At 53.0% G+C, this 22,495-nt stretch overlaps 9 protein-coding genes across 9 annotated transcripts; 5 read left to right on the plus strand and 4 right to left on the minus strand.

Moving 5' to 3' along the window:
- Positions 1-109: 109 nt before the first annotated feature.
- On the plus strand, positions 110-2,815 carry BU25DRAFT_394881 (uncharacterized protein; the record flags this gene model as incomplete). Its single annotated transcript, XM_033704763.1, has 2 exons — positions 110-2,031; positions 2,081-2,815. The coding sequence occupies exons 1-2, from the start codon at positions 154-156 to the stop codon at positions 2,813-2,815; spliced, it is 2,613 nt and encodes an 870-aa protein (XP_033560921.1). The 5' UTR covers positions 110-153.
- Positions 2,816-4,103: 1,288 nt separating this feature from the next.
- On the plus strand, positions 4,104-4,791 carry BU25DRAFT_93321 (uncharacterized protein). The gene has a single exon (XM_033712264.1). The coding sequence runs from the start codon at positions 4,197-4,199 to the stop codon at positions 4,557-4,559; it is 363 nt and encodes a 120-aa protein (XP_033560922.1). The 5' UTR covers positions 4,104-4,196; the 3' UTR covers positions 4,560-4,791.
- Positions 4,792-5,795: 1,004 nt separating this feature from the next.
- BU25DRAFT_459413 (supernatant protein factor, C-terminal domain-containing protein) lies at positions 5,796-6,585 on the minus strand (the record flags this gene model as incomplete). The annotated part of the gene is made up of 3 exons (XM_033710274.1): positions 5,796-5,806; positions 5,872-6,154; positions 6,229-6,585. The coding sequence occupies 3 exons, from the start codon at positions 6,583-6,585 to the stop codon at positions 5,796-5,798; spliced, it is 651 nt and encodes a 216-aa protein (XP_033560923.1).
- Positions 6,586-7,525: 940 nt separating this feature from the next.
- Positions 7,526-11,420, minus strand: BU25DRAFT_93327 (cysteine proteinase). The gene is made up of 3 exons (XM_033712265.1): positions 11,295-11,420; positions 7,915-11,197; positions 7,526-7,862 (listed from the first exon to the last, which is right to left on the minus strand). Exons 1-3 carry the CDS (start codon positions 11,301-11,303, stop codon positions 7,756-7,758), a joined length of 3,399 nt encoding a protein of 1,132 aa, XP_033560924.1. The 5' UTR covers positions 11,304-11,420; the 3' UTR covers positions 7,526-7,755.
- A 573-nt stretch (positions 11,421-11,993) lies between these two features.
- On the plus strand, positions 11,994-13,569 carry BU25DRAFT_459415 (alpha-ketoacid dehydrogenase kinase; the record flags this gene model as incomplete). Its single annotated transcript, XM_033710275.1, has 5 exons — positions 11,994-12,148; positions 12,201-12,320; positions 12,370-12,652; positions 12,700-13,387; positions 13,442-13,569. The coding sequence occupies 5 exons, from the start codon at positions 11,994-11,996 to the stop codon at positions 13,567-13,569; spliced, it is 1,374 nt and encodes a 457-aa protein (XP_033560925.1).
- A 298-nt stretch (positions 13,570-13,867) lies between these two features.
- On the plus strand, positions 13,868-15,940 carry BU25DRAFT_459416 (uncharacterized protein; the record flags this gene model as incomplete). The annotated part of the gene is made up of 5 exons (XM_033710276.1): positions 13,868-14,138; positions 14,202-14,363; positions 14,461-14,999; positions 15,089-15,506; positions 15,576-15,940. 5 exons carry the CDS (start codon positions 13,868-13,870, stop codon positions 15,938-15,940), a joined length of 1,755 nt encoding a protein of 584 aa, XP_033560926.1.
- Positions 15,941-16,454: 514 nt separating this feature from the next.
- BU25DRAFT_492059 (uncharacterized protein) lies at positions 16,455-19,172 on the plus strand (the record flags this gene model as incomplete). The annotated part of the gene is made up of 1 exon (XM_033711612.1): positions 16,455-19,172. One exon carries the CDS (start codon positions 16,455-16,457, stop codon positions 19,170-19,172), a length of 2,718 nt encoding a protein of 905 aa, XP_033560927.1.
- A 586-nt stretch (positions 19,173-19,758) lies between these two features.
- BU25DRAFT_343236 (glycoside hydrolase family 43 protein) lies at positions 19,759-20,772 on the minus strand (the record flags this gene model as incomplete). The annotated part of the gene is made up of 1 exon (XM_033702942.1): positions 19,759-20,772. One exon carries the CDS (start codon positions 20,770-20,772, stop codon positions 19,759-19,761), a length of 1,014 nt encoding a protein of 337 aa, XP_033560928.1.
- A 267-nt stretch (positions 20,773-21,039) lies between these two features.
- BU25DRAFT_93374 (DUF572-domain-containing protein) lies at positions 21,040-22,371 on the minus strand. The gene is made up of 2 exons (XM_033712266.1): positions 21,230-22,371; positions 21,040-21,164 (listed from the first exon to the last, which is right to left on the minus strand). The coding sequence occupies exon 1, from the start codon at positions 22,180-22,182 to the stop codon at positions 21,313-21,315; it is 870 nt and encodes a 289-aa protein (XP_033560929.1). The 5' UTR covers positions 22,183-22,371; the 3' UTR covers positions 21,040-21,164; positions 21,230-21,312.
- Positions 22,372-22,495: the final 124 nt, after the last annotated feature.

Below are 22,495 nucleotides of genomic sequence, written 5' to 3' on the forward strand. Positions count from 1 at the left end.
AGTGCGTAATGTGCCAAGCCACATTGGGGAAGGCGCAACTGGAGTGTGGGGCCCGGTGGGCTTGTCACCTCAACGCGTGCCACCACAACAGCCTCGCGCTGCTATAGTCAACAAATGAGAGCCAGATGAGCTGCAGACTAAGGGCGCGCCGACATGGCCCAGAACGCGAAGATAGCAGGCCTCACGGATGAGCTTGTACATTCGATCCTGCAGTTCGACCCTACCACTAACAAACAGGCGTACAAACGCGCCAAAGACCTCGCAGCAAGAGGCCTGCGCGGGCATCAGTATGCTCGAACGAACCAATTTGATGTCAAGAACATTTTTGCCGGACTGGACGAGAAATGCCGCATCAAGAACCGCGATGATCTGGCTGATGCGTTGCAGCTGAGACTACAGAAGCTGGAGGGCATTAGCAACAGGTTCAAACCTGAATTCCTCTCACTGCTCCTTCAGCTTTCTGACAGACCGCTGGAGAACACGCGTGTTGAGGCACTGGACCTGCTGAAGCCACCGAGTCCACCGCTGCAGCTAACATGGAACGAGATACTGGAAGGGGATCCGTACAGTGATGAGGACATATGGAAGGACATTGACTACGCCGTTGAGTCGTCTGGCGATGAACAAATCCCTCCAAAGCGCAAGAAACAGCAGCCCACACCTGCGACCAGCGTTGATGAGGATGATACATACGATCCAGGGACTTGCATCGATCCAACCAACGATGCGCTCGTGTCAGACGTCGAAGCAGCACGATTCTGGTCCTCCCACCCAGCTGAAGATGGCGCCAAGATTGATATCATGGAGCTTCAGGCTGTTCGAGAGACACTGTTCATGCTCGCTGGGCTACAGACAAGCCTATTCACCGTGGACAAGGAACGAAGCAGTGTACGCGTCAACGCACGCTTCAAGCTGAGCCAAGCCATACCCGCCACCATCGATCACCTCTTATCCCAACTTGCGAGTATCGGCAAAGACATACTTCGGCTGAGACAGTGGACGAGACGGCCGTCTACACTACCGCTTATCCAGACATTCGAAGCCGCCACCCGAAAACGCCTTTTGGATTACGATGATCGCCTATCGCAACTGCAACGACGCTACCTTGTTCCTAAGTCCCCTGTAGCAGTGAGCTTGCTGGCCTTGTACAATGATGTCCTGGTCGAGTCCGAGCAAATACTACGCCTTTCGCAGATCGTATCGGACGTCGAGCCACGGCTACTCATTAACCCATTCAGCCATTTGGAGGAGCTCTTTACCCAGACTACACTTGCTCAAATGACACTCCAGAAATCGAGTTTTGACTTCTTCTCGACAATGCTCTTCGACTGCCTGCGAACTTACCTCAAGCCTATCCGGCGATGGATGGAGAACGGCGAACTAGGAGCCAACGACGAGACATTCTTTGTTTTCCAGAACGACTCAGGCAGTGATGTCGCCTCGATGTGGCATGATCGCTATGTGCTTCGCCGTAATGCGCAGGATCAGTTGCGGTCACCATCTTTCTTACAACCTGCCGCCTTGAAGATCTTCAACACTGGAAAGAGCGTCATATTCCTCAAGGAGCTTGGACACGGTTATGCACTCCTGAACGAGCTCGATTCTGAGCCATCCCTTGAACATCATTCTGTCTGTGGTCACTCAGACGACGTTCCTCTATCGCCCTTTCCAGAGCTATTCAATGCTGGCTTCGAGAGGTGGATTCGGAGCAAGTACTCCTTGGCATCTGCGTCCCTGCGTACGCATATCTTCGATACTCAGGGCCTCATGCGCATTTTGACCATCTTCCAAATGCTGTACCTGGGCAGCAACGGCGCTGTGTTCGAAAACTTCGCGAACGCTATCTTCGAGCGCATGGATTCTGGACATCGAGGGTGGAGCGACCGATACATGCTGACGGAGCTCGCTCGGAGCATCTTCAGTGACGTGCTACAGGCACAAGATGCTGAGAAGATCGTGGTGCGCTCAGCAAAGAGCAAGGATCAGGGTCCGTCCGTCAAAGGACTGGCCGCTGTGTCTGTTGACTATTCGGTAAGTCCAAACGTCCAGCGCGATATCGCTTCGCTAACGATCCTCTCAGCTGCACTGGTCGATTCTGAACATCACACAACGCACCGCGATGCCCATCTACCAACAGTTCCACACCGCCCTTCTGCAGACGTACCGCGTCAAATACCTTCTTCAACGAGCTCGACCCACGCGGTCTCACAAGATCAAGAACGCTGCACAGCTCATCTACAAACTCCAACACCGACTCACTTGGTTCGTCGATATACTCCGCTCCTACTACACTGAAACGGTCGTTGCGTTCACAAGTCGAGACATGGAGGCCGCAATGGGGAAGGCTGAGGACATCGACCAGATGGCAGACGTCCACGTCAAGTACGTGGCGAAGCTACAGGAGCGAGCGTTACTGTCGAGCGACCTCCAGCCTCTCCACAAAGCTGTCATTGAGATGCTGGATGTAGGTGTACTTTTCGCGAAAACCGTCACAGAATTAGATGGAAGCAAAACCGTTCGCACACGGCCGTCCGCGCCACAGAGGAAGAGTAGCGCGCCGTTGTTGGACCAAGTGCAGCTCTCGGACACAGATGACGATGTGGAAGGCGATGGAGGTGTTGCTGCGAGCAAAGCCGCAAGACGCTCAATAGGCCGCAGTCCTACAGAAGCGCTTCAGATGGTCGACAAAGAGTTTACTCGACTCCTACCCTTCATCACCGCAGGTCTGAGAAGCGTAGGTAGAGTCGGCGCCGAACCGATGTGGGAGCAGCTAGCCGAGCGACTGGAATGGGAATGCAAGAAGGACCGTTACTAGACATCAATAATTGCATATTGCTCTACACTGGTCCAGTAAACAGCTCTTTGATCTCAAACACCGTCACACCAATTACAGTGGGACCACACCCTGCTTATACCGTGTCGATAACAAACTGTACGTACTGCCCAACATAAGCGCAATGAGCATCGGCACTGCCGCATGCACCGTGAATACTAGCGAGTACGCCGTGAAAGCGGTGCAGACGTCGATGAATCTCTGCATGTTGGTGGCTGTCTTTAGTGGGGTATTGGTGTAGTGTGTGTCCAGCGTGAATTCGGACCAAAAGAAGAAAGCGTGGTTATAGTGTGTTTGCCAACGCATCAAAGCTGGCGTGTCAATCCTAGAGGTGTCCCGACAATCCAGCTGTTTGGTGTCAACATAAAGGGTGACCGAACGGCTAGAGAGAAATAGAGCGTTGGACATGGCACAAAGCCGGGAGAATACGGTTCGGCGTAGCCTGGATACTTTCACCACAATACATCCCGTCCCGTCAAAATCAACAAAGTCGGCCACCTTCATATCGCTCGAAGTCCTCGAATTCGTATTCGAATAGTGTGTCGAAGCCCCGCAAGCCCGAATGGGGTGAGGAGGGGTAAGGAGGCGAGGTCGAGGGCTCTGAGCTGTTGCCCGTTGAGCTATTACTGGAGCCGCTGCATGGTGGGTGTGAAAGGGCAAAGCCTAGAGGCATTCAGCAGTCTGGACTCCGTCCGTCGCAACTCCAACCATCAAGATTTAATCCTGGAGGTCGTCAGCACCCTCAGCAGCTACATCGGACGCGAAAATCCGTCCCCTGCTGGATTCCCAATCTCACAACGCAAGTCTGACCCTGGAGGTCTTCGGCACTCCAAGACACATCATCCGATTCGAGAATCGCATTTCCTAATGTCTCGGTTCCGAAGTACGAAGTCACATTCTGGAGATCTTCAGTCCTCTGAATCACCTCACCGGCGCGCGATTCGATAATTCATCGGCTCCAGATCTATGGCTCTGTGCGTTGTCGTGAAGGTCTTCAGCACTCTGAGTCTGCTGATCGCATTGACGAACACTGTGTTTACTAATGCTATGAGCACTGAGATGTCTATATTCTAATTACGGGTTTGTTGGTTTAGATGAAAGCCAGGAGGTCTTCAGCATATGCGTATCATTGAACTCTAGGATTTTTTGACGCTGGGGGACTGAGTGTAGAGGTGTCCACTGAACTCAAAGGCATGGCCAAGTTGCGAGATTGGCACATCACGCATGGTCGTTGCTTGCGAGAAGTTTATGAGTGGCATGAATGACGTTCATTTGTTTGACTGAAGGTTATTCAGCGCACTGTCAGGTACTCTGAGCTCGGAAATCGCTATCACCAATTCTTGGACATCGAAAATGTCCGGGAATGTTCAAACCAGATCCTGTAGTACCTCAGAGTACTCCGATTAGCGATAATTGTAGATATCTATGGTTACGACCCAGGAGAACCGTGGTTGAGGTGACCAGGGGCTGGAGGACCTCGATTATCCTGAACGACAAGGATTGTGAAAACCGCAATCATGAATACTGGCTTGCCTTGATCGAGCACAGTGGAGCCGAGAAGGACTCGCAATACCCAACCTCAGAAGACTACAAGAATAGAACCGACGATGTTGACCAATGTGGCGGCATGGGCCGCTGTAGTATACTGATAGCTACGGTAAACGATAACGTAGGACTATCGGGTCGATATAATACTGCGCTGAGTTGCTACCTAGCTACAACATGACGATATATACTGTCCCTGGAACGTGCTAGTACAGAACAAACTAAGTAAGGGTAATGGGGTTTCGTAAGGGCCGGCTGATACCGCAACACTCAACCTTGGTTGAACTGGAGCCAGGAAGGAGTTGAACAACCGAAAACTTGGAAAATCGGGAAAGAAAATTGAAGAGGGGAAACTTACGATAATATGTCGGGATCAAGGCTGGAGGAAGTCACAGTGCTCTGAGTGGTGGGTATCGTAAAAGCTATATTTACGATCGTGGTGGTTGGTGTGGTAGGCTGGAGGAAGTTAGCATATGGTGAGGCAGGAGGGACTCGGGGTGTTCACCCACAGGAATAATGCAACAAAATTACAAAGAAGGTACTTACGATGCTGGTGGTCGATATGATAAGTGCTACACAAGCTCGTTTGTGTGGTGTGGTGTGTGGTGGAGGCTATGCAGCGTCAGAGGTATTCAGTAGGGTGAGACTGTAGTAGCGTAAAGCTGGAAGGTGCTGTAGAGCTAAATGTGAAGGTACTGGACGAAGTCGGGGCTCTAGGGCCAGGGCACGCCTACCTTATATACTACGCTTCCTGTGAATTTTGTAGACTGTGAGAGAAACGATACTGGAGCTGTTGAGGGGAAGTGTAGTGTTTAACTGGCCAAGGCCTCCAAGGATACTCCAGAGCGGCTGTCCGAGCGTTTCGATGTAACGATGGGGAAAGACCAGACTGGATGTGACGTGCATGTAGTCTCTACCACGGTTGTAGGGTCGTGATGTATTATTGACAGGACTATTTTGGGTACGCGATAACAGTACCATGGTTGAGACTTACAGTCCAGGCCACAGGAGGAGCTGTAGGACGTTCAAGGCAGGTACGATCCGACCATCCACGAGCATGTCCATACTACGGACATGAGCGCGGCATAACATGGGCTCTTTCTATCCCAGAAGTGATCCATTGAACGAGTGCAAAATATTAAAGAGGGGAGAATCGAGAGAATCGAACCCTGAGCGAAGCACTTGGGTCGAGAAAATATTCATTTGTCACCCTATGCCTAGGCCGTGACATCCCTGTAATGCATCCTAGTGGTACAACTCTTTTGGCTGAAACTTGAGCCCCGCAACGCCTTCCAAACATCCTAATATCAGAGTCACGATTGTTGTGACCATCGACGACCGTGGCTGTGCTTGCACTCCCATAACGGCGTCGTAAGATGCCTCTCTTCTTGATATTGGCGCGTCAATCGCAGATCGCTTAGACATAGCCTGCCAGAATCGAATCAGTGGCCGCCCATCCCCTGTACTGCACCAAGGTAGGATTTATAAAATACCTTTCCTTGCGCCCTGGAAGAAGAACCGCACGACTGCGACCTGCAGACCCGCCATAACGACCATCAATCCACCCTCCATGAGGCTGAAGTTGAAGATGCGCTTCTCGGTGCTCTTGACGGTGCTGAAGTTGCGGTTCTCGCGGGTACGGAAGTACTTTTGGTTGCGCGAGATTGTGGAGAGTTGGGCGGAAAGCTTGAGGATGGATTCTTCGAGGACGGTGGTTTGTTCTGGCGAGGAACCCTGTTTTGAGGGAATGGCGGCTCGCGGAGCCTCATTCTCGATCTGGGGGTGTCAGTACCACTGTATCGGGCGTAGGTTTTTCAGACTGCAGATGCACAGCGCCTGGGAGCACGTACAGCAATCTCGAAGTCAACTAGCTTCTCGGCGAAGGTGCTCATCTCATTGTTGAAGCAAAAACGGTACTCGCCAACCTCGTTGGCTGTGAAGACGAAGTCGCCCTGTCGTTCCTTGGTTCCGTCGAGGATGACTTTCTCTTGTCCGCCATTCGATCCGGGGCCAACCACCGAGTAGTCAATGTCGAATGAGCCACCAGACTGTACGGCGAAATAGAATGCGACTTTGGTTCCCTTGTGCTCTACGTTTGCGAAGAAGCAGGCCTTCTCGTGTGCATCGAGGCGGTAGGTAAGGGCGGTTGCGTATACGGCGGTGCAATACGCCAACAGAAGGCTGGCAATCGTGGCGAAGGACCGCATCGTGGCCGTAGGCGTCAAACGGCTTCGTTGGGGTTGTTGTCGCTGTTGTTGTATTTGGTTAGTAACAGCTGTCGACAACGACAGTCGGAGTTTCGGGGGTGATCGCGCCGTTGCAGGGAAGGGAAGGCGCGGGGAGGCCCTGACCAATCAAGTTCGTCTGCGGCCAATGCTCGACAGGGTTGCTGTGCTTCGCAACGACCACAACTCATACTCTTGAGGTGGTAGCGAAGATGGTAACCATAAGAAGTCGTTGCATATTGTTTCTATCTGACTAGTAGTGGCTATCATCGATACGGGCTATATGTATGGGTACTTCCACCTCGAATGTAGTCTTCTCATAAGAAGACCACCAAGGAAATCGTCACACTCCCAACTCTCTTCCACTGTCCGTGAAACTCCTTGAGTAGGTTGATTGGTTCACAGAGCATGCATTCGTTCCGTCTGTGAATACAAAAAGTCACGACTGAATGCACAAGGGAAAAACAGACCTGTTTTGCTCGTCAAAATTACAATAATGGTTAACTAAAGCTCTCGTATTGTACAGTACGCTTGTTGACGCCTTTCCCACAGCTCTTTGTTACTGGACAAGTGAGAACACGCGAGGTCGGTCGTGAAAAAGGAATCAGGCAGTGTTTACACACGGTATCAACTGGCTCTCCTCTCGAGTAAGGGGCCAGAACAGTACCACGGTTCTGCAGGACCCTGTTCATACCTTGTCTCCATGGGTAGCTGCGACAAAAATGTAACGCTGTCTTGGGGATTTGTAAGAGGAAATTTGGCACGCTACTCGGTTGCTACATCCACAAAGTGTTTCAGCAAGTTGATAGGTTAGGGAGCAAAACAGACACGATACGCCGCGAATGTTGGACATTTGAGAGCATTTCATATGCTGTCCCAAGCTAGTCTACATCCTAGTGATCATACGCATCCAAGAGCTATCTTGAATACCTCTACCTCGCTCTTGACAACCGCTTCATACGCAACTGCTTATACTGCTACGGTGGACACCTCAAGGCTTCCAGTGCGCCATCAATGTGTTGAGTACAATCGCGCTAAGAGTCGTGCCGTCGCTTGCTGAGGAAATGACAACGCCCCGCAATAGTGATGCCTCTTTGACCATGCATAGAAAATCATGGCTGGTGTATCCTACATCCATACGTCTCTTGTGACTCATCGAATGAAGATGGAGTCCGACTTGCCCCAGAAGCTTCTACTCTTGTTCGGGTGGTCCAGACCAAGGGACTGGTCGTCGGTTATCGTGTCCCATAAAATTTCATCTAGCAATCTGTTAGTAAACATGTTTGAAAGGAGCCTGGCTAAACAACTTACCATCATCCTCGATGTATGTGGCCTTCGAGTACTGCGCCCTCGGGACCTTTGCAAACTTGATCTTATCGAGCTGCTTTCCCTTAATCTTCGTCAAATCTGATAGGCGCTGCTTAGTCTCGCTGAACGGCTCGCCCTCCTTAAGCGCAAACTGGAACGGAATGCCGTGAGCTTTGGTGTGGTCCTTGTCGAAGTGGTATACGGAGACCCTTTGAGGCGCATCAATCTCTGGAACAGGCATTGCGTAGATCTGCGAGTGCTCCGCGAGAGCCGTGATCTGGAGCTCCGCCGCCAGTTGCTTGGAAAACCTATGCATCGATACTTCCCAGATCTGGACCTTGTTCATGACCTCGTCACTGATGTTGACCTTACGTTGCAGTTCGTCCAGAAGATCAGCCACTTGAGCACTCTTAGGGATCATGAGTGCGACCTCCTCTTCTTTCTGCAAACCTTCTGGCAACCAAGTAATCTTGACAGGCTTTCTTTGCTCAAGCTCCTTAAGACTCATATCAAGCTTTTCGTAGAACAAGGCATCGGGTCGTTGGCCTGAAGCCTGGGCATAGCTGTATGGTCCAGGGAACATGATGTTGTTCAATGTGTGGTTAGCGTTGTACTTGACGGCCGTCTTGGGCTTGCCAGCAGTGCTGACCGTCGTGAAACGCAGATATGTTGGTTCACATTGGAGGTATTCAGCGACCTTTGCAGCCATTTGATCGTATGACATCTTCTTGCTCAGAGTCAACGAGAAGGACGACAGTTCAACGCCCTCTGGCTGAAATCTTGGAACAAACTCGATGTTGATCCTGTTCAGGAGGAACTCGTAGAACTCCTTGGCATCAACGTACCCTCCTGTCGACCGGATCTGCTCGATCTCTTTCTCGGTCAGTGATCGTTGAACGGTGATGATATCGCCATCCTGTAGTTCTGATTGTGCGAGGGTCGTTTTGGGCTTCATCACTTCGATCATGCTCATTTTGATCTCTTCAGACAGCTTCATCTGTGTTCCACTTGGCCAGTTCAGATTGTTGGAGATGGTTGGGCAGAGGTCAGAGACCCTATCCTGATACCCAGCGTAGAAGGTAGTGATGCCGAACAAGCTCTGTGTGTTGGCGTCGAAGTGCTTGAGGAATAGCATGATAGGCTTGTCGCTGACACCCTTCAATTCCAGAAGCTTTTCACCGAACATCGGTGCACCGTCTGCGTCACGCTGTGCGGCCTTCTCCATCCACAATCTGAAGACCGACTGTTTCGTCCCGTGCTTAGCGGATGCTTCTTCCACAGTCATATCGGGGAACTCCAGGGGTGTGTCCGGACGAATAGTACCGTTTTGGCGATTCACCATAGACCATGGTCGCAACATGTCGCCGTCAATGCCGAGATCCTGGCCGACTAACGTGTTGAACTGGGCCATTGTCATTGAGCGACGAACGCGGTGTACCTTTGGATGGGCAGCTGTCTCGGAGTCACCTTTCCAAGGCACAATGTCGAATCCTTGATAGGCCTTGAAGTTTTCCTCTGACGCAACGGCAATGTCCATGTAGAGATGTGCCTCCTCTCGCTCTTTCTTCTTCTTCTCGAATGCGGCGTGCTCTTCAGCAATACGTTCAGCCAGATGCTTCGGTGGGGCCACGCTCGTGGCATCTGGAAGAATGCTGTCAATCCTGCTCTCACGGATGTAAACCAACATGTAAGCACTCATGGATCGCTTGGAAGACCAGGTCCTTGTGTAGGGGTTACGCTGGCCGGCATTTCCGTTCGCCGCCTGCGCATAATCACCTCCAAAGTTTTCCTCCAAGGCTTCGCGCTTCGTCGCACGCGTCACCCGGTCGTCGTCAAACTTGTAGTAATGTCCGTCCTTGGTGGGTTTGATGAAAGCATAGTAGTGTCCGGCGTTGAGATCTCCACTGTGCACCAAGACGCTGTGCAGACGATAAACGTACGGTTCTGATCGATCGGCGCCCGGGGAGAGATAAGGTGAAGCGTCCCAAACCTCAGGGAACTCGTAACGGTCGTTCACTTTCATCATGGCATCGCGTTGGAAATCGTACTCGAAGCGCTTGAGCTGAAGGTGTAGGACCGGTGGGAAACTCTCGAAGATGACTCCCTTCCTGGCATCTTGTAAACCAAACCCTTCCGCGAAGTACTTGTTCTCGCCGTCCATGGTCTCGACCTGCACGTAGTCCTTGAAGCTGTCGTCCAGATTCTTGTTCCCGCTAACATTGAGCTGGATATCCCAGTAGTCCTCTATCCGGGATGATTCGTAGTCCACGTTGATGCAAGAGATGTAAGTCTTCATCTTGCCCACAAACATCCTTTCGAGGGCGCCTTCAGCCACCGAACCCTTCATCTTGGCATCGAGGTTGTCCATAAGCACGCGGGACAGCTCTTGCACATCCTGCTGCTCGAAAATTTGTTTCGAGTCCCAACCGAAAGAATGTGTCAAACCCGTGGTGCTAACAGCGTTGTTGGTGTTCTGAAGCAGATAAAAGAGGCGCTGTAGCGCGTAAGAACTGCCCTTGTCGTCTTCGTCGGTAGGTATCTGGTAGACAGCCTGGCGGAACGCATTGGTGAAGTACAGTGACTGGAGCAGCGAGTTGAGGTAGCAGGTTGCACCCTGGTTCTTCAGACCGACCATGCCAGTCTCCTTTTTGGAGTCGTAGTTTAGGAAGTTGTGCCATAGCACGCCAGTGGGGTCCTTGAGCACTCGTATATAGGCTGTCACGTTGGCGGCATTACCTTCGACCATTGGGCGCCCTCGGTCGTCCCAGCTGTTAGCAAAGAGTTTTCTAAGCTCCGCAAAGCGTGTGAAGCCCCAGTCTCCCTCGTCAGCGGTGAAGCGGTGGTGTGCTGTGTGCGTAATGTACATGCTGGGGTCGTTCGGATTCCAGAGGACGAGCATGAACTGCACGCAGGCATACCAATCTTCCGGCATCTTGTTCTCCTCGTATGCCTGCTCGAGGTAAAAAGAGGCAAAGTCGACGTTATTGCCGTAGGGGAAGAATAGTATGCGCCATGGCTGTCCACCACACTCGAAGATAGGGCCATGCTCTTTCCTCATCAGTGTTCGCCAGTCTTTGATCTCCCATGTGTGGTGTGTCTCTGCCTCTGCCTCCTGGTCGGGCAGCTCTGGCAGATGCTTCTTCATGAAGGCATCGTACTCGTCTGCGCGGGGCTCTGGGTCCGCGTCGACCTCATCCATCTGGTCGTCCGAGTCGGTGGGCGTGATGATGGCGACTTCGCCCTGCTTCTCGTCGTACTCGTGGTCGACGAGCATGTCGCTGCCGGTCTGCGGGGGTGTTAGAGGCTGGTCGTACGCCATGCTGCATACATGTGCCGAGGAAAGCTGCAGCAACAGGTAACATGTGCGCAAGCGCAAAGCTTACCTGATCCATGGTGAGTTCGGCAGCAGCGGGTGCTGGCGGGGCAGGCAGAAGGGAAGCAGCGAGCGAGGTCGCGGTGGCTCAGTAGGGAGGGCAGCAGCGTTGTGCGCTCAACGCAGGGAAGTCTCGGGTAGAAAGCTGCGCGCCAGTCGCCTTATTAACGAAAGAGTACGATGTACGTGAAGGCGGTCGCAACAGGCAGCTCAATGGTAAGGATGCGTACCTCGCTAAAAGGTGGCGGTGACAATGACGAACGAACTATACGCTTTGCCGCACCGTGCACTCAGAACACGACGAAGGGAGGGAGTCTGGATTATACGGGCGCACAAGGGCTGCAGGCGTGGAGGAAAGCTCGAGGTGCTCGGCAGCCTACATGGGTGTCCTGCAGTGAACAGCTTGATCTTGGCGCTTTTAGATGGGGCTTCATGCACTGGGCCGCGGCCCGCAGACGTCATCTCTGTGAAGCGCGCCGGTAGACATGACACGATTGATTGTCGTGTACCACAAATAACGAAAGTGACTGCGGCCACAAACAGGCCGCCTGCTGTCTCTTGTAGCAGTCTCTGCCTGAGCGAAATCTACGGTGTGGTGATTGGACCCTTGAATTGGAGTGTTTGGTGTTGCGTCATGGTGCGCTGATTCGCGAAGCTTTCACAGCTCTGCGTTCCCCACACTCAAACATCGAAGCTTCCATACATAGCAATGCAGGTATCCAGAAGCAGCCTGGATGCGTGTGCACAGCGTTGTGGACCCTTCCTTAAAGCTCCATGTTTACCTTTAGGGTTCCTCGCACAGAGGAGATCTGCACATGCCGCAGCTGTAGCCCCCAAATGGAAGCCCTCTTCAGCCCTCGATGAGTACGACCACGAGGCCTGTGAAGTGCGATATTGATAGACTGACGCGTCGTAGATGGGTGCAGCGTGAAGCGCGGCCTATAAGCTTGCGCCAGCTGACCTTCTTTGGCAGGACTCTCACCGAGTCTCGTTTGATGGACTCGGCCAACTACTGTCGACTTGAGCTACCAACAAGGTATCAAACGGCCCATACTTCGTACAGTGACCTTGACTGAGTATGCCAGACTTGCCCACCGCCTGCGCGATATTCAGATTCTGCCATACGTTGTCGTCGCGAACCCTCACCTCGCCCACGTCTACGAGTCATACTTGCAAGCTTTCGAGCGATTTCGTCGCGTCCCCGAAATTCGATCTCTCGAAGACAATGACCGGTACTGCAAAGTGCTGGAGGAGACATTGAAGGAGCATGCTACTGTCATACCGCGACTGGCCATTGGCGTGCTGGAGGTGCGCAATCTCATGAAGCCTGATGAAACAGACAAATTCATGACTACTATGTTGCGAGCGGTACGAGAAAGCCTGCAGCTCTAGCACAAAAACACTGACGTGTATAGCGTATATCTCGGCGAGTCATTGCAGAGCAGCATCTTGCCCTTACCGAAACATTCAACTCACCATGGCACTTTCCGCATGCGCAGGTGCCGCACGATCAGGAGGCAGTTGGAGAAATCTTCCTGCGATGCAACGCGAAAGAGATAGTTGAGTCGTGTGGCAAGACTACGCAAGAGTTGATAAAGCGTGCTTACGGTGCGCACGTTGAGATTCCTGAGATCAAGATCTATGGTCACCTGGACGCGACCTTCCCATACATTCTGAGCCACCTCGAATACATTATCGGCGAACTGTTGCGCAACTCAATACAAGCAGTCATCGAACAGCGCAAATCTAAGGACGCAAAGCCGCCGCCAATCGAGGTTCTGATCTGCGAAACCTCACAGCACGTCATCATCAGGATCTCTGACCAAGGCGGCGGCATTCCCAATGACCTGCTGCCTTTTTTGTGGAGTTTCAGCAAAGGACCACGTCGTGAAAAGAGGTTACAAAACTTGGCTAGGGTACCAAAGTTGCTAGCCACACTACAAGAACTGCAGGTGGGCGACAAGTCGGCTTCTGAGTTGCAACAGAAGCACAGCACAAGATCAGGTGATAGTGAAGTTCACCGCGGATCGTTGGCGTCTTTGACCTCGAGGGCGCCCGACCTTCGCCTTGGCATTGGCCTTCCAATGTCCAGGCTATATGCTGGTAAGCAAAGCAGGGTGCATCGAGTGCGACCTGAGTACTGATCAACATATCCAGAGTACTGGGCTGGGAGTCTGGAGATTCACAGTCTTGAAGGCTATGGCGTGGATGCCTTCCTTCAAATCTCGAAACTGGGTAACAAGAATGAGCGGCTCACGACACGTGCCTCGATGGACGCTATCTAGAAAGCGCGACTACCTCCAGGGTTGCCTGTGTTCTTTCTTACGAGTTGGCGAGAGGGGCACCTACTTCTCTCAGTGCAGATGGGCGAAATACAAGCCTCACCGTACGTCCACCGTCAGTGTCGCAACTACCTCCAAGTCTTACCTTTGTCACTTCCCACAATTACGCGGCAGGAGCTCCTCCAACTGCAGAGCGGAGGCAGCCCCTCGTACGTCCGTCATCTCGCATCTTCAGCACTACCAGTCAGCGCCGTATTGTTCGCTAGCATCATTTACCGTGCCGCATTCCGCCAGCCTAGCCATGCAAGCTGTTAGTTTCACACAGCACATTTCGAGATTGTTTGCTTACTGCTACATCCAGCCCATCCTCAACATCGGCTTCGACACTTCCAGCCATGCGCATCCATTGCCCGTTCGGCCCTCACCGCAGGCTCTGGAAGAGCAACGTGTTCGAACGTTGATTGCGCACCAATCTTTAGCTGTCAACCTCCATGGGCTGCCTTACGAGCGTGCTGCCACCGTCTCAGACATTCTGACGCCAAGGATACGACGCTCACCTTTCCATGATGAGGGTAAGCTGGCTGGCTTCACCGACTTATGTTAGCTACAGTGCAGTCTAACCAATTCACGTCTAGTCACTGCCAACCATCTGGATCTCACCGAGTGTTGGAGGGGCCTATCGCATTCTCAGGCAACGGAGCTCACAATGTGGTACCACTTCTTCCATGAGTGCCTCCAGGCTGAGGTTCGGGCAAGCTTGTGCGAGGACGTAGTCCAGGGTCTGCTACAAAGTGAAGGTCAGTTGGTCCATAAGCAACCCACTTATATTTCCACATTCTATCGAGAGACGAGTTGTGCTTGATGTCACGTTAAAATTTGGCTAAAACCACACAGAAGCGGTTGACGAAGTCTATCTCGTAGCTCGCATACTTGACCATCTCCGCAGCAACAGTCAGCGCGTAATTGATGTCAGCTTTGTTGACCTAATCGACAGCATGATGGGCTTGTTTCATGATCAATTTCCCAATGAAGCGGCTTCAGTAGCTTCCACCTGGTCGCAATTCTCCGGCGGACTGTCACTGTTCCTACACAACTTCCTTCGTGTACAAGACTGCTTTCTCGACAGTCCCAGCGGTTCATGTCTCGAGGTCAACTTCGACTTCCAGTATGCTGACACTATCCTGACGGCCACCGGCAATGTTGCATGGCAGCCCCCTAACGTTCGGTTCCTGCACCTTACCAGCAGCCGTTTCACAGGCGAACCGTATCGCATCACGCCATTCATATCGAAAGAGGCTCACAGTCCCGTAAGCTCACCAGGTTACGACGAGTATATTGACCAAGTCCACTACACACTTCCGCGATCGTCTTTGAGCTTTCGCTGGAACTCGATGAAGCAACGCTTCGAAGCTATTGTGCCAAACTACGCCGATGTAAGTTGACTTGTCACTTCAGTACCCTCAGTCCTCTTGATGAAGCTCTTGGCTTCTGATCATTGGGTTTGGCTGATGCAGAGCGCTAGGGGAAGCCGCGCACCGTCGAGACTGTGTTGAAGGCCACGATCATAACCCCTTTTCCGGACGATGTGAAGTTCGAACGACAGTCACGTTGGATCATTAAACTTGATGTCAAGCCTGCGGAGGATAACGGCAAGCTCTCATTTACACACATTGAGAACAAGCCCCTCAATCAGGCTGACTTCTCCAAACACAATTTTTGGATCCAGCCAGTTTACGCCTTCAGAGACCCATTTTGCACAGAGCTCTGGGGTTCTGAACGTGGGACCGTCGTTCGGAAGACATCTGGAAACAGATCTGACTCTCCATCCCCACAGAAGCGAAAGGTGTCGAAACCTGAAGTCGTTGATGCAGCCCTTGATACCAAGCGCATCCGCCGCGAGTTGGACGACGAGGCTGAGAATGATGAAGAGAAGCGGGCTCGTTTGTTGGATGAGGCGTCCTAGTGGGAGGCAGACGACACTCGCGCTGACAATGATCGTTCAAACGCAGCTCAATTCGGTGATGCTCTATACCACACCTGTTCTCCCAACGAATCACCACGCACCTGGTACCGCCAGCTGGAACAGCATGATAGTGGAACATCGTCGCCCAATACCCCACTGGCTGGCTCAGAAAGCTCAGCGCCAAAGAGCGCTGTCGATTTGGGTTATGACGCTCTTCAGCAGCAGCAGATCCTACGCAACTATCAAGAGTTTGCAGACCGCAAGTTATTCAAGGACGCCGGCCTCATCAGCCCGGTGAGCGATGGGGAGCGCAGAGTCTTCGAGAGCATTTTTCTTGAGGACAGTGAGGAGTGGTCGGCAGTGACTGACGGAAGTATGGTGAATTTCGACACCGTCATGGGTGAGATTTAGGGATGGGGTTGTGTTTCGTATTGGGTTGAACACGCTATCGCCGTTTGGGCTTGCTGCACATCATTGTGATGCAGTTGGGTGGCACTACGATCGTCACGAACATGGCATTGGTACGTATGATCAATCGAATGCATTGATACCTAGCTTGCTCCTTTCCTTTTTGCATGCTTAATGAGTATCCAAATCGGTCGTTGACTTCAGCGTTTCGTTCGCTGCCGATGACAATCGTGCTGCGTGGCAGCCATGCTGTCTGGACTGACCAAGATCAAACGAAGTCTTGAGACAGGTGGTATATCAGCTTCTGCATTACTCACATTCACCTCTTATGAATAACACGATGACAATACACAGCTCTGATCTAAACAACTTCCTGACCATCATTTCAACACTCACTCTTGGACTCGTTGCCGCCATCCTAGTAGCTGCCTTTTTCGCAAGTGGCGCGTACCTTGTATATCGCTTACTAGTTTGCCATCAACAGCGCGTCGGTCAACTCCATAAGCGTGTTGACCGCATGGCTGATGCTCTGGATGAGACAGAAGAGAGGCGGATAAGGCATATCTCGGGGTATCCAGATTTTGGGTATCCACCTGAGTGGATTCCAATGGGCTTGGGGGGCGACCGAGCGCTGTATAGACGGCCACGTGTGGTGCCAGTATACAACCCAATCGTACATGCGCAGTATGGTGATCAAAATCAGGGTGGGTTCGATCCGTTTGATACTAGTATGATGGGTCAGCAGATGAGCACGAGTGGCTGTCAAGATATTGAGCAGACAGAGGAGAGCAGGAGTGAAGATTGCGATTGGCACGCTGCAACGCGGGAACAAGAACAACGCTACGCCCGCCTTAGGCAGTCCGAACAACAACTAGAACCTGAGCAAGGGCATGTGCAAATGGCCGAGACTGAAAAGAGTCTGGGCACGAGAGTTATCAGGAACAGTCCCGCCCAGCAGAGCCGCGAAATCGGCGAAGCCACAGGTCCACGCAGGTACGGTATATCACCGCAGCCATCGTCTTCTTCCGACGACGGCGAAACATCTTCCCCAAAATTCAACTCCGCGCAGCCCCCTCCACACGTGAAGAGCCTGAGTGGCACAACACTGCACGATGTCCTTACCGGTGAAAAAGGAAGTGGATGTCAAATCGTTCGACATATCCACGCTTGCTCGATCCGCTACTCCGAGAAACCAGATGGTCACTTCGAACACTTCCACCACAATGACGACGATGATCCAGGTCCGACCAAACCTCACCCTCACTACGAGCAGATAGCGGTGAATGGTGAGATTGTGGTTAGGCATGATACTGGTGTGGAGTCGACTCCTATGGACAACCATACCGGCCCTATACCTTATCGAACAGCCAGTATCACGGCCGCTCATGATGAAGATGACATTGCTCTGATCCATGCTGATCCTGTTACTTCTCGGACGGTCAGTGTCGTGGTATCGCATGAGGATGGCATTCCGCCTGAGAACAGGACCAACATCACTCTTTCGCGATTCCGAAGAGCACAGATTATGCAGACGGGGAGGGCACTGGAGAACGTACATGCTAGACGGAATGAGAGGGATGTGGAGGGAAGGGAGGCGCTGGAGAGCGCTGGGCTAAATACGAGCAACACACCTTCGAATTCCACTAGCAGCGGCAATGCAGGCCAACGTAACGAAGGTGATGAGCCTTCATCTGTAGGCATACAGCACAACCATCCTAACTCTCCCACCGAGGAAGAAATCGCACGTCTTCACAACACGCCTGTGCAATGGCCGCAGCCTGCACATCATGCAAACGAAACGGACCAATCGAGACGCGCACATAGCGGCGACAGCATGGAGGCTGACCGACAGGCTGAGATTGATCGGGATCTGGATACGGTATATGATAAGTATGCACAATTCCAAGCTGATGAGTTTGTGAGGCAATACCCACACCTTGCTGAACAGGGAAGGCAACAAGAACAAGGACATGCACCTGACATGCGAGGAGGCTACGGATTGGACCGTGCTTCTGAAGAAGAGGAAGAGACGAGCGTCGAGGAGGCGCAGTGGCTTGACAGACAGCAATTACTGGCAGCTCAACAGCAGGAACATTCACCGAGAGAACGAGCTGCTGAAGCCGAACGAGCTTTTTGGCAGCGCCATCGTGAGGGATTGGATGCTGACACCACACGTTGGAACGAGCGACGGGCTGCTGGGCGAGTACGATGCGCTGCATACCCGATGGATCTGGACAGAGAGTTTGTGTATCAACGTCATTTCGAGTCAGCGGATGAAGCTGTGGTGAATGAAGAAGAGTTGAGACCAGTATCTTACAGACACCAACCACGACGTAGACTCTTCGGGGCTGAAGATGCCCCAGTCCGCCAGTCCGCACATCATTGCGAGCTCCGTCAGCGACCGAACTTTCTAGCGCTGGAAGAAGATGTCCTGCAAGCCGAAACCTTGGAACAGTGTGAGAGCATCGGTAACTCTCTGGCCGAACTTCAGCTTGCGCTTAACAGAAGACATGCGGATCTGACAGAGGCTCGTAGGTTGCGGCAGAACGCAAGAAGCGCCGCACGAGCAGCACGTGCAAATGTGCACCGGGATCTGCAACGGCTCGCAATAGCAAGTACGAGCCTGCAATTCTCAGCAGTGGCGACTCGCACACTCATGCAGAACGCGAGAAATGCTGCACGAGTATGCCGGAATTTTGATGTGGACGACGAAGAGCGATACTCCTTCACTGCTCAGTACCCGATGAACTACGATGGTGTATCGCAATTTGGAGATGGCGAAGACGAAGGAAACGAGGACGAGAGAGATGTAATGGATGACCTCGCTTCCCACAGATCAGGCAGTGCACCACCGCATATACGCGGTGGTGCTGCCGATGAAGATGATGCAGAGAGATTGAGCAAGAAGTGCAGTGCACCCGCGTACGTTGGACTGAGCAGCGACGACAATAGCGTCACAGCAACGACCACTGTGGCATCCTCGTCTTGCAACAAGTCCCTCTCGCCACCGCGCATACGCGGCGGAGTCAGTGATCCCTATAAATTCATAGGGCGTCCAGCCATTGGATACGCAGATCCGCGCGATCTCGGTATCGTGTACGTACCCACCGATCCCGGACCCCCAACGCATCACGCTCTCGCCTGCTGCTATACATGCACACCTTTACGATCTTCCGGTGGAGGGGAGAGTAGAGAGTTTGGAGCAAGGATCGGAGTATCTGGGAGGACTGCCTAACTCGGCTGATTGTGATACCACCTCCAGTATATTTAGCTTTAACTATATAGAGTTGAAACGAATCGCTGATAAGAGAAGCTCCCTGGTGATACAATGGGAACCAAGGTGCAACAAGCGAGGCTAATTGTAGGTGTTGTGGTTGATTGATCCATTCCATGTACGTTGAGGTTGAAGATACTTTAGGGGCTCGGCCCGAGGGGTCAGACCTCTTGCACCCATTTCAACTTACTACTAAGCTACTTGCAGAGGTTATATAGGCACTAGAAGCTCTATAGGGCGGACGATTCGTGAGATAAGCTTAATTAGCGTTTGGCGATTCTGAAACGTCTGCATAGCCCGAGCAAAGTCGAAAAGGGTGAGCAGAGGGAGAAGGATATGGAGAGACTGAACGCGGTGAGAAGTTGGCAGTTCAGTGATGGGAGTGGAGCGACGTAGAGGACGGGGGGGGGGGGGTGAACTAGATGGAAATGCGGGGTGTTTGTTTAGTCATGAGAAACCGTAGTCCGCAAGGGGCGGTCATATACAGCTTTTTAGTTCGCTGAAAATATAGGTTTCTGGTTCTAGTTCGATAGCGAAGGGATTGTGCTCAAGCCCACCTAGCATTCAACGCATCGACCTGGGTCGCAGTAATCGGCAGTACACTCCCGTGGCGCAAGTTTGCGGGCCAGGCTGAGCGGTCCGATGCTGTCCACACACCACCCTCAACATTCGTGCTCTCATACGGCCTATACCCGTCCGCGCCGTAGAAATCGAGTAGCAGATGCGCCTTCCCCTCAACCTCATTATCCCAGTACACCGCCGGGCCCTCGACACCAGACTCAATGATGCTGCCAGCACCCTGAGGCCTTGTCCAGGTTCCAAACACGCCGGTGGTGGAAACCTCAGTGAAAACCGTCTTCGCGGTCTCGTCCTTGACGAAGCGCGCATACGCGTTATTGCCGAGGGAGAGGAACTCGAGATCGATGACGTTGGTTGGCGAGTAGTCGATATAATCTCCCGGCTCTCCAAACGTCTTGAAATCACTCGTATACGCGTACCGCAGTTTGATCGCGCTCGGCGCACCAGTGTGGCCCGGGTCGTCTGCGCCGTAGAACTTGGAGGCCCAGTGCACGAGATACTGAGCCTTTTTTTCGTCGAAGATGGCGCTGGGCGCCCATACCATTCCCGCACTGGCATCTTCAACCTCGATTAGACGTTCGCTGGTCCAGGTCGTCAGGTCTGTGGACTCCCAGATGAAGATCGAGCGGCTGCCGTTGCGTTGCGCGATGTCCCATGTCGTTTTGCCGATGTCAAGGTCCGTGCCGATGATGTAGTATTTCCCATCGTTTTTGCTGGCGATGATCGAGGGATCCCGGACGCCCTTGGTTCCTAGGGTGGGGACGATGATTGGTTGACCGCCGTTGAGGGGGTTCATGGAAGCGGCATTATTGCCCTTTGACTGGTAGAAGTAGACGTTTGGCGCATCGCCGAGGAAGAAGACGCCTAGGTAGCCGGTGAGGGAGGAGTTGGCGTTGTCGCGTGGAGTGATGTGGGAAGAGAAGTCGAGGGCAGGTGCGGCAAGTGCGCCTGGTAGCAGCGCAAGGCAAGAGAGGAATCGCATGTTCAGCGGTTGGAATCTTTGGAGGGTGCGGATGAGACTTGAAGATCTTCGGTGGAACATTCCATGCGTTTTATCCTACGTCCGAATCTTCATGAACGACGTCCATAACGAGGCAGAGACGTTAACCCGGACACCGAGCTCGGTACATGCTGGTGCACTTCACGGTCGGCCCGGATGCCATTACGAGAAGTTGCAGCGCTTCGGCGCGTCGGCGAAATCTTTGTGGAGATCGTGGGCGCGGGGTTACACTGAGAACTGGAGTTGCATGGACAAGCAAGGCGGTTTCTCCGGATCTGCACAGGGCCAAGGCCGCGGTCGAGCTGGATACGACGACCACGTCCGGCGCGTGCCTGGAGACGGCTAATTGCTTGTGCTGGACTGATGAGGTCCTGCTACTAGTTTTAGTGTTTTGCTCGTCATGTGCTTTCGCGCCGAGAGGAGCGAGTGGTGGATTTACGAGGTAGAAACAAGTTCGAATTGGTATCTTCCTGTGTTCCAAATGCGGAAAAGAACGCCGGAAAATGCTGCTGAGAGAGGGTCTCAATCATCGTCGCTGTCATAGCCCGCTACCAGCATCGTCGAGAGCTTCGAGGGAGCGGGTGCAGCCTTGACTGGTGCTGACACGGCCGGCGCAGGTGCCTTCTTCTTGATTCCAAGGGCTGCCCCAAAGTCTTTCTTCTCCTTTGGCTTCTTGCTGAAGGCCGGGGTTGCTACGACTTCGATAGGCTCATCCACCATGTCCTCGTCAATGTCCTCCTCGCCAAGATCTGGCATTTCGCGGTTCGCAAAGGCTCGTCGCGCTGCTTCAGCATCTTCCTCGTCGTGCTTCTGCCGCCGAGCGTCTGCGTCGTCTGGAGGGGGTGCTACGTCCACGCTTGTGCCGTCCTGCTCTGCCTTTGCTATGCGCGCGTTCCTCGAACGAATCTCATCGAGCGCATCTGCAATAGCCATCTCCGTCTTGGCGTCCATGACCTTCGACTCGAGCTCCTTCATAGCATCCCTTTCTGCCTCCTCCTTCTCCAGCCTGTCGAGACGCTCCTCCTCGGTCTCCTCTGCGAGCTTGGCCTCTCTCCAGGGCTCGAAGTTTCGCTTCGCGCCCCTTTCGCACTCGTAGTCCATGTTCTTTGGATCGGTCTTGAATGTGATCTCGCCGGAACAGCGTGTGCAGCGGATGTAGAATCTGAAGATGGCGATGGCGTAGTACTTTTCGTCTGTCGTCTCTTTGCGCGCGTTGAATTTGCGCCCTTTGTAGATGAACTCTCCGCAGTGCGTGCACTTCATAGAGAAGGGGGCCATGAGGCGAACGGTCTGGAGCTTGGGGCCGGCATTCTTGGGGCCGCGCTGGCGAGTGATCTTCGACGGATCGAAGTCTGGGGGGTAGTACTTGGTGAGCACCTTTCGTTCGGACATGGCGGCGGATTGCGGGTGCGCTGGTGCGGGACGAGAGAGCCGTGACGTGCGATCCCACGTGGGCGGGAAAGCCGGGGTGGAGGCGACAGGTGAGAGAGTGGCTGGTGGAGAGTGGCTGGTGGAGAGTGGCTGGTGGAGAGTGGCTGGTGGAGAGTGGCTGGTAGAGAGTGGCGGACAGAGAGAGAGAGGATGAGAGAGAGGATGAGAGAGAGGAGAAGCTGGGTGACGACGACTTCTGCTGAGTGGCTATGGCTTGGCACTCCCGAACTCCCCGCAGCCAGGGTTGTCCCACATGCCCACGCGCAAGGCTGGC

The sequence above is a fragment of the Macroventuria anomochaeta genome (genome assembly GCF_010093625.1).
Source record: "Macroventuria anomochaeta strain CBS 525.71 unplaced genomic scaffold BU25scaffold_20, whole genome shotgun sequence".
Classification (NCBI taxonomy): Eukaryota; Fungi; Ascomycota; class Dothideomycetes; order Pleosporales; family Didymellaceae; genus Macroventuria; species Macroventuria anomochaeta.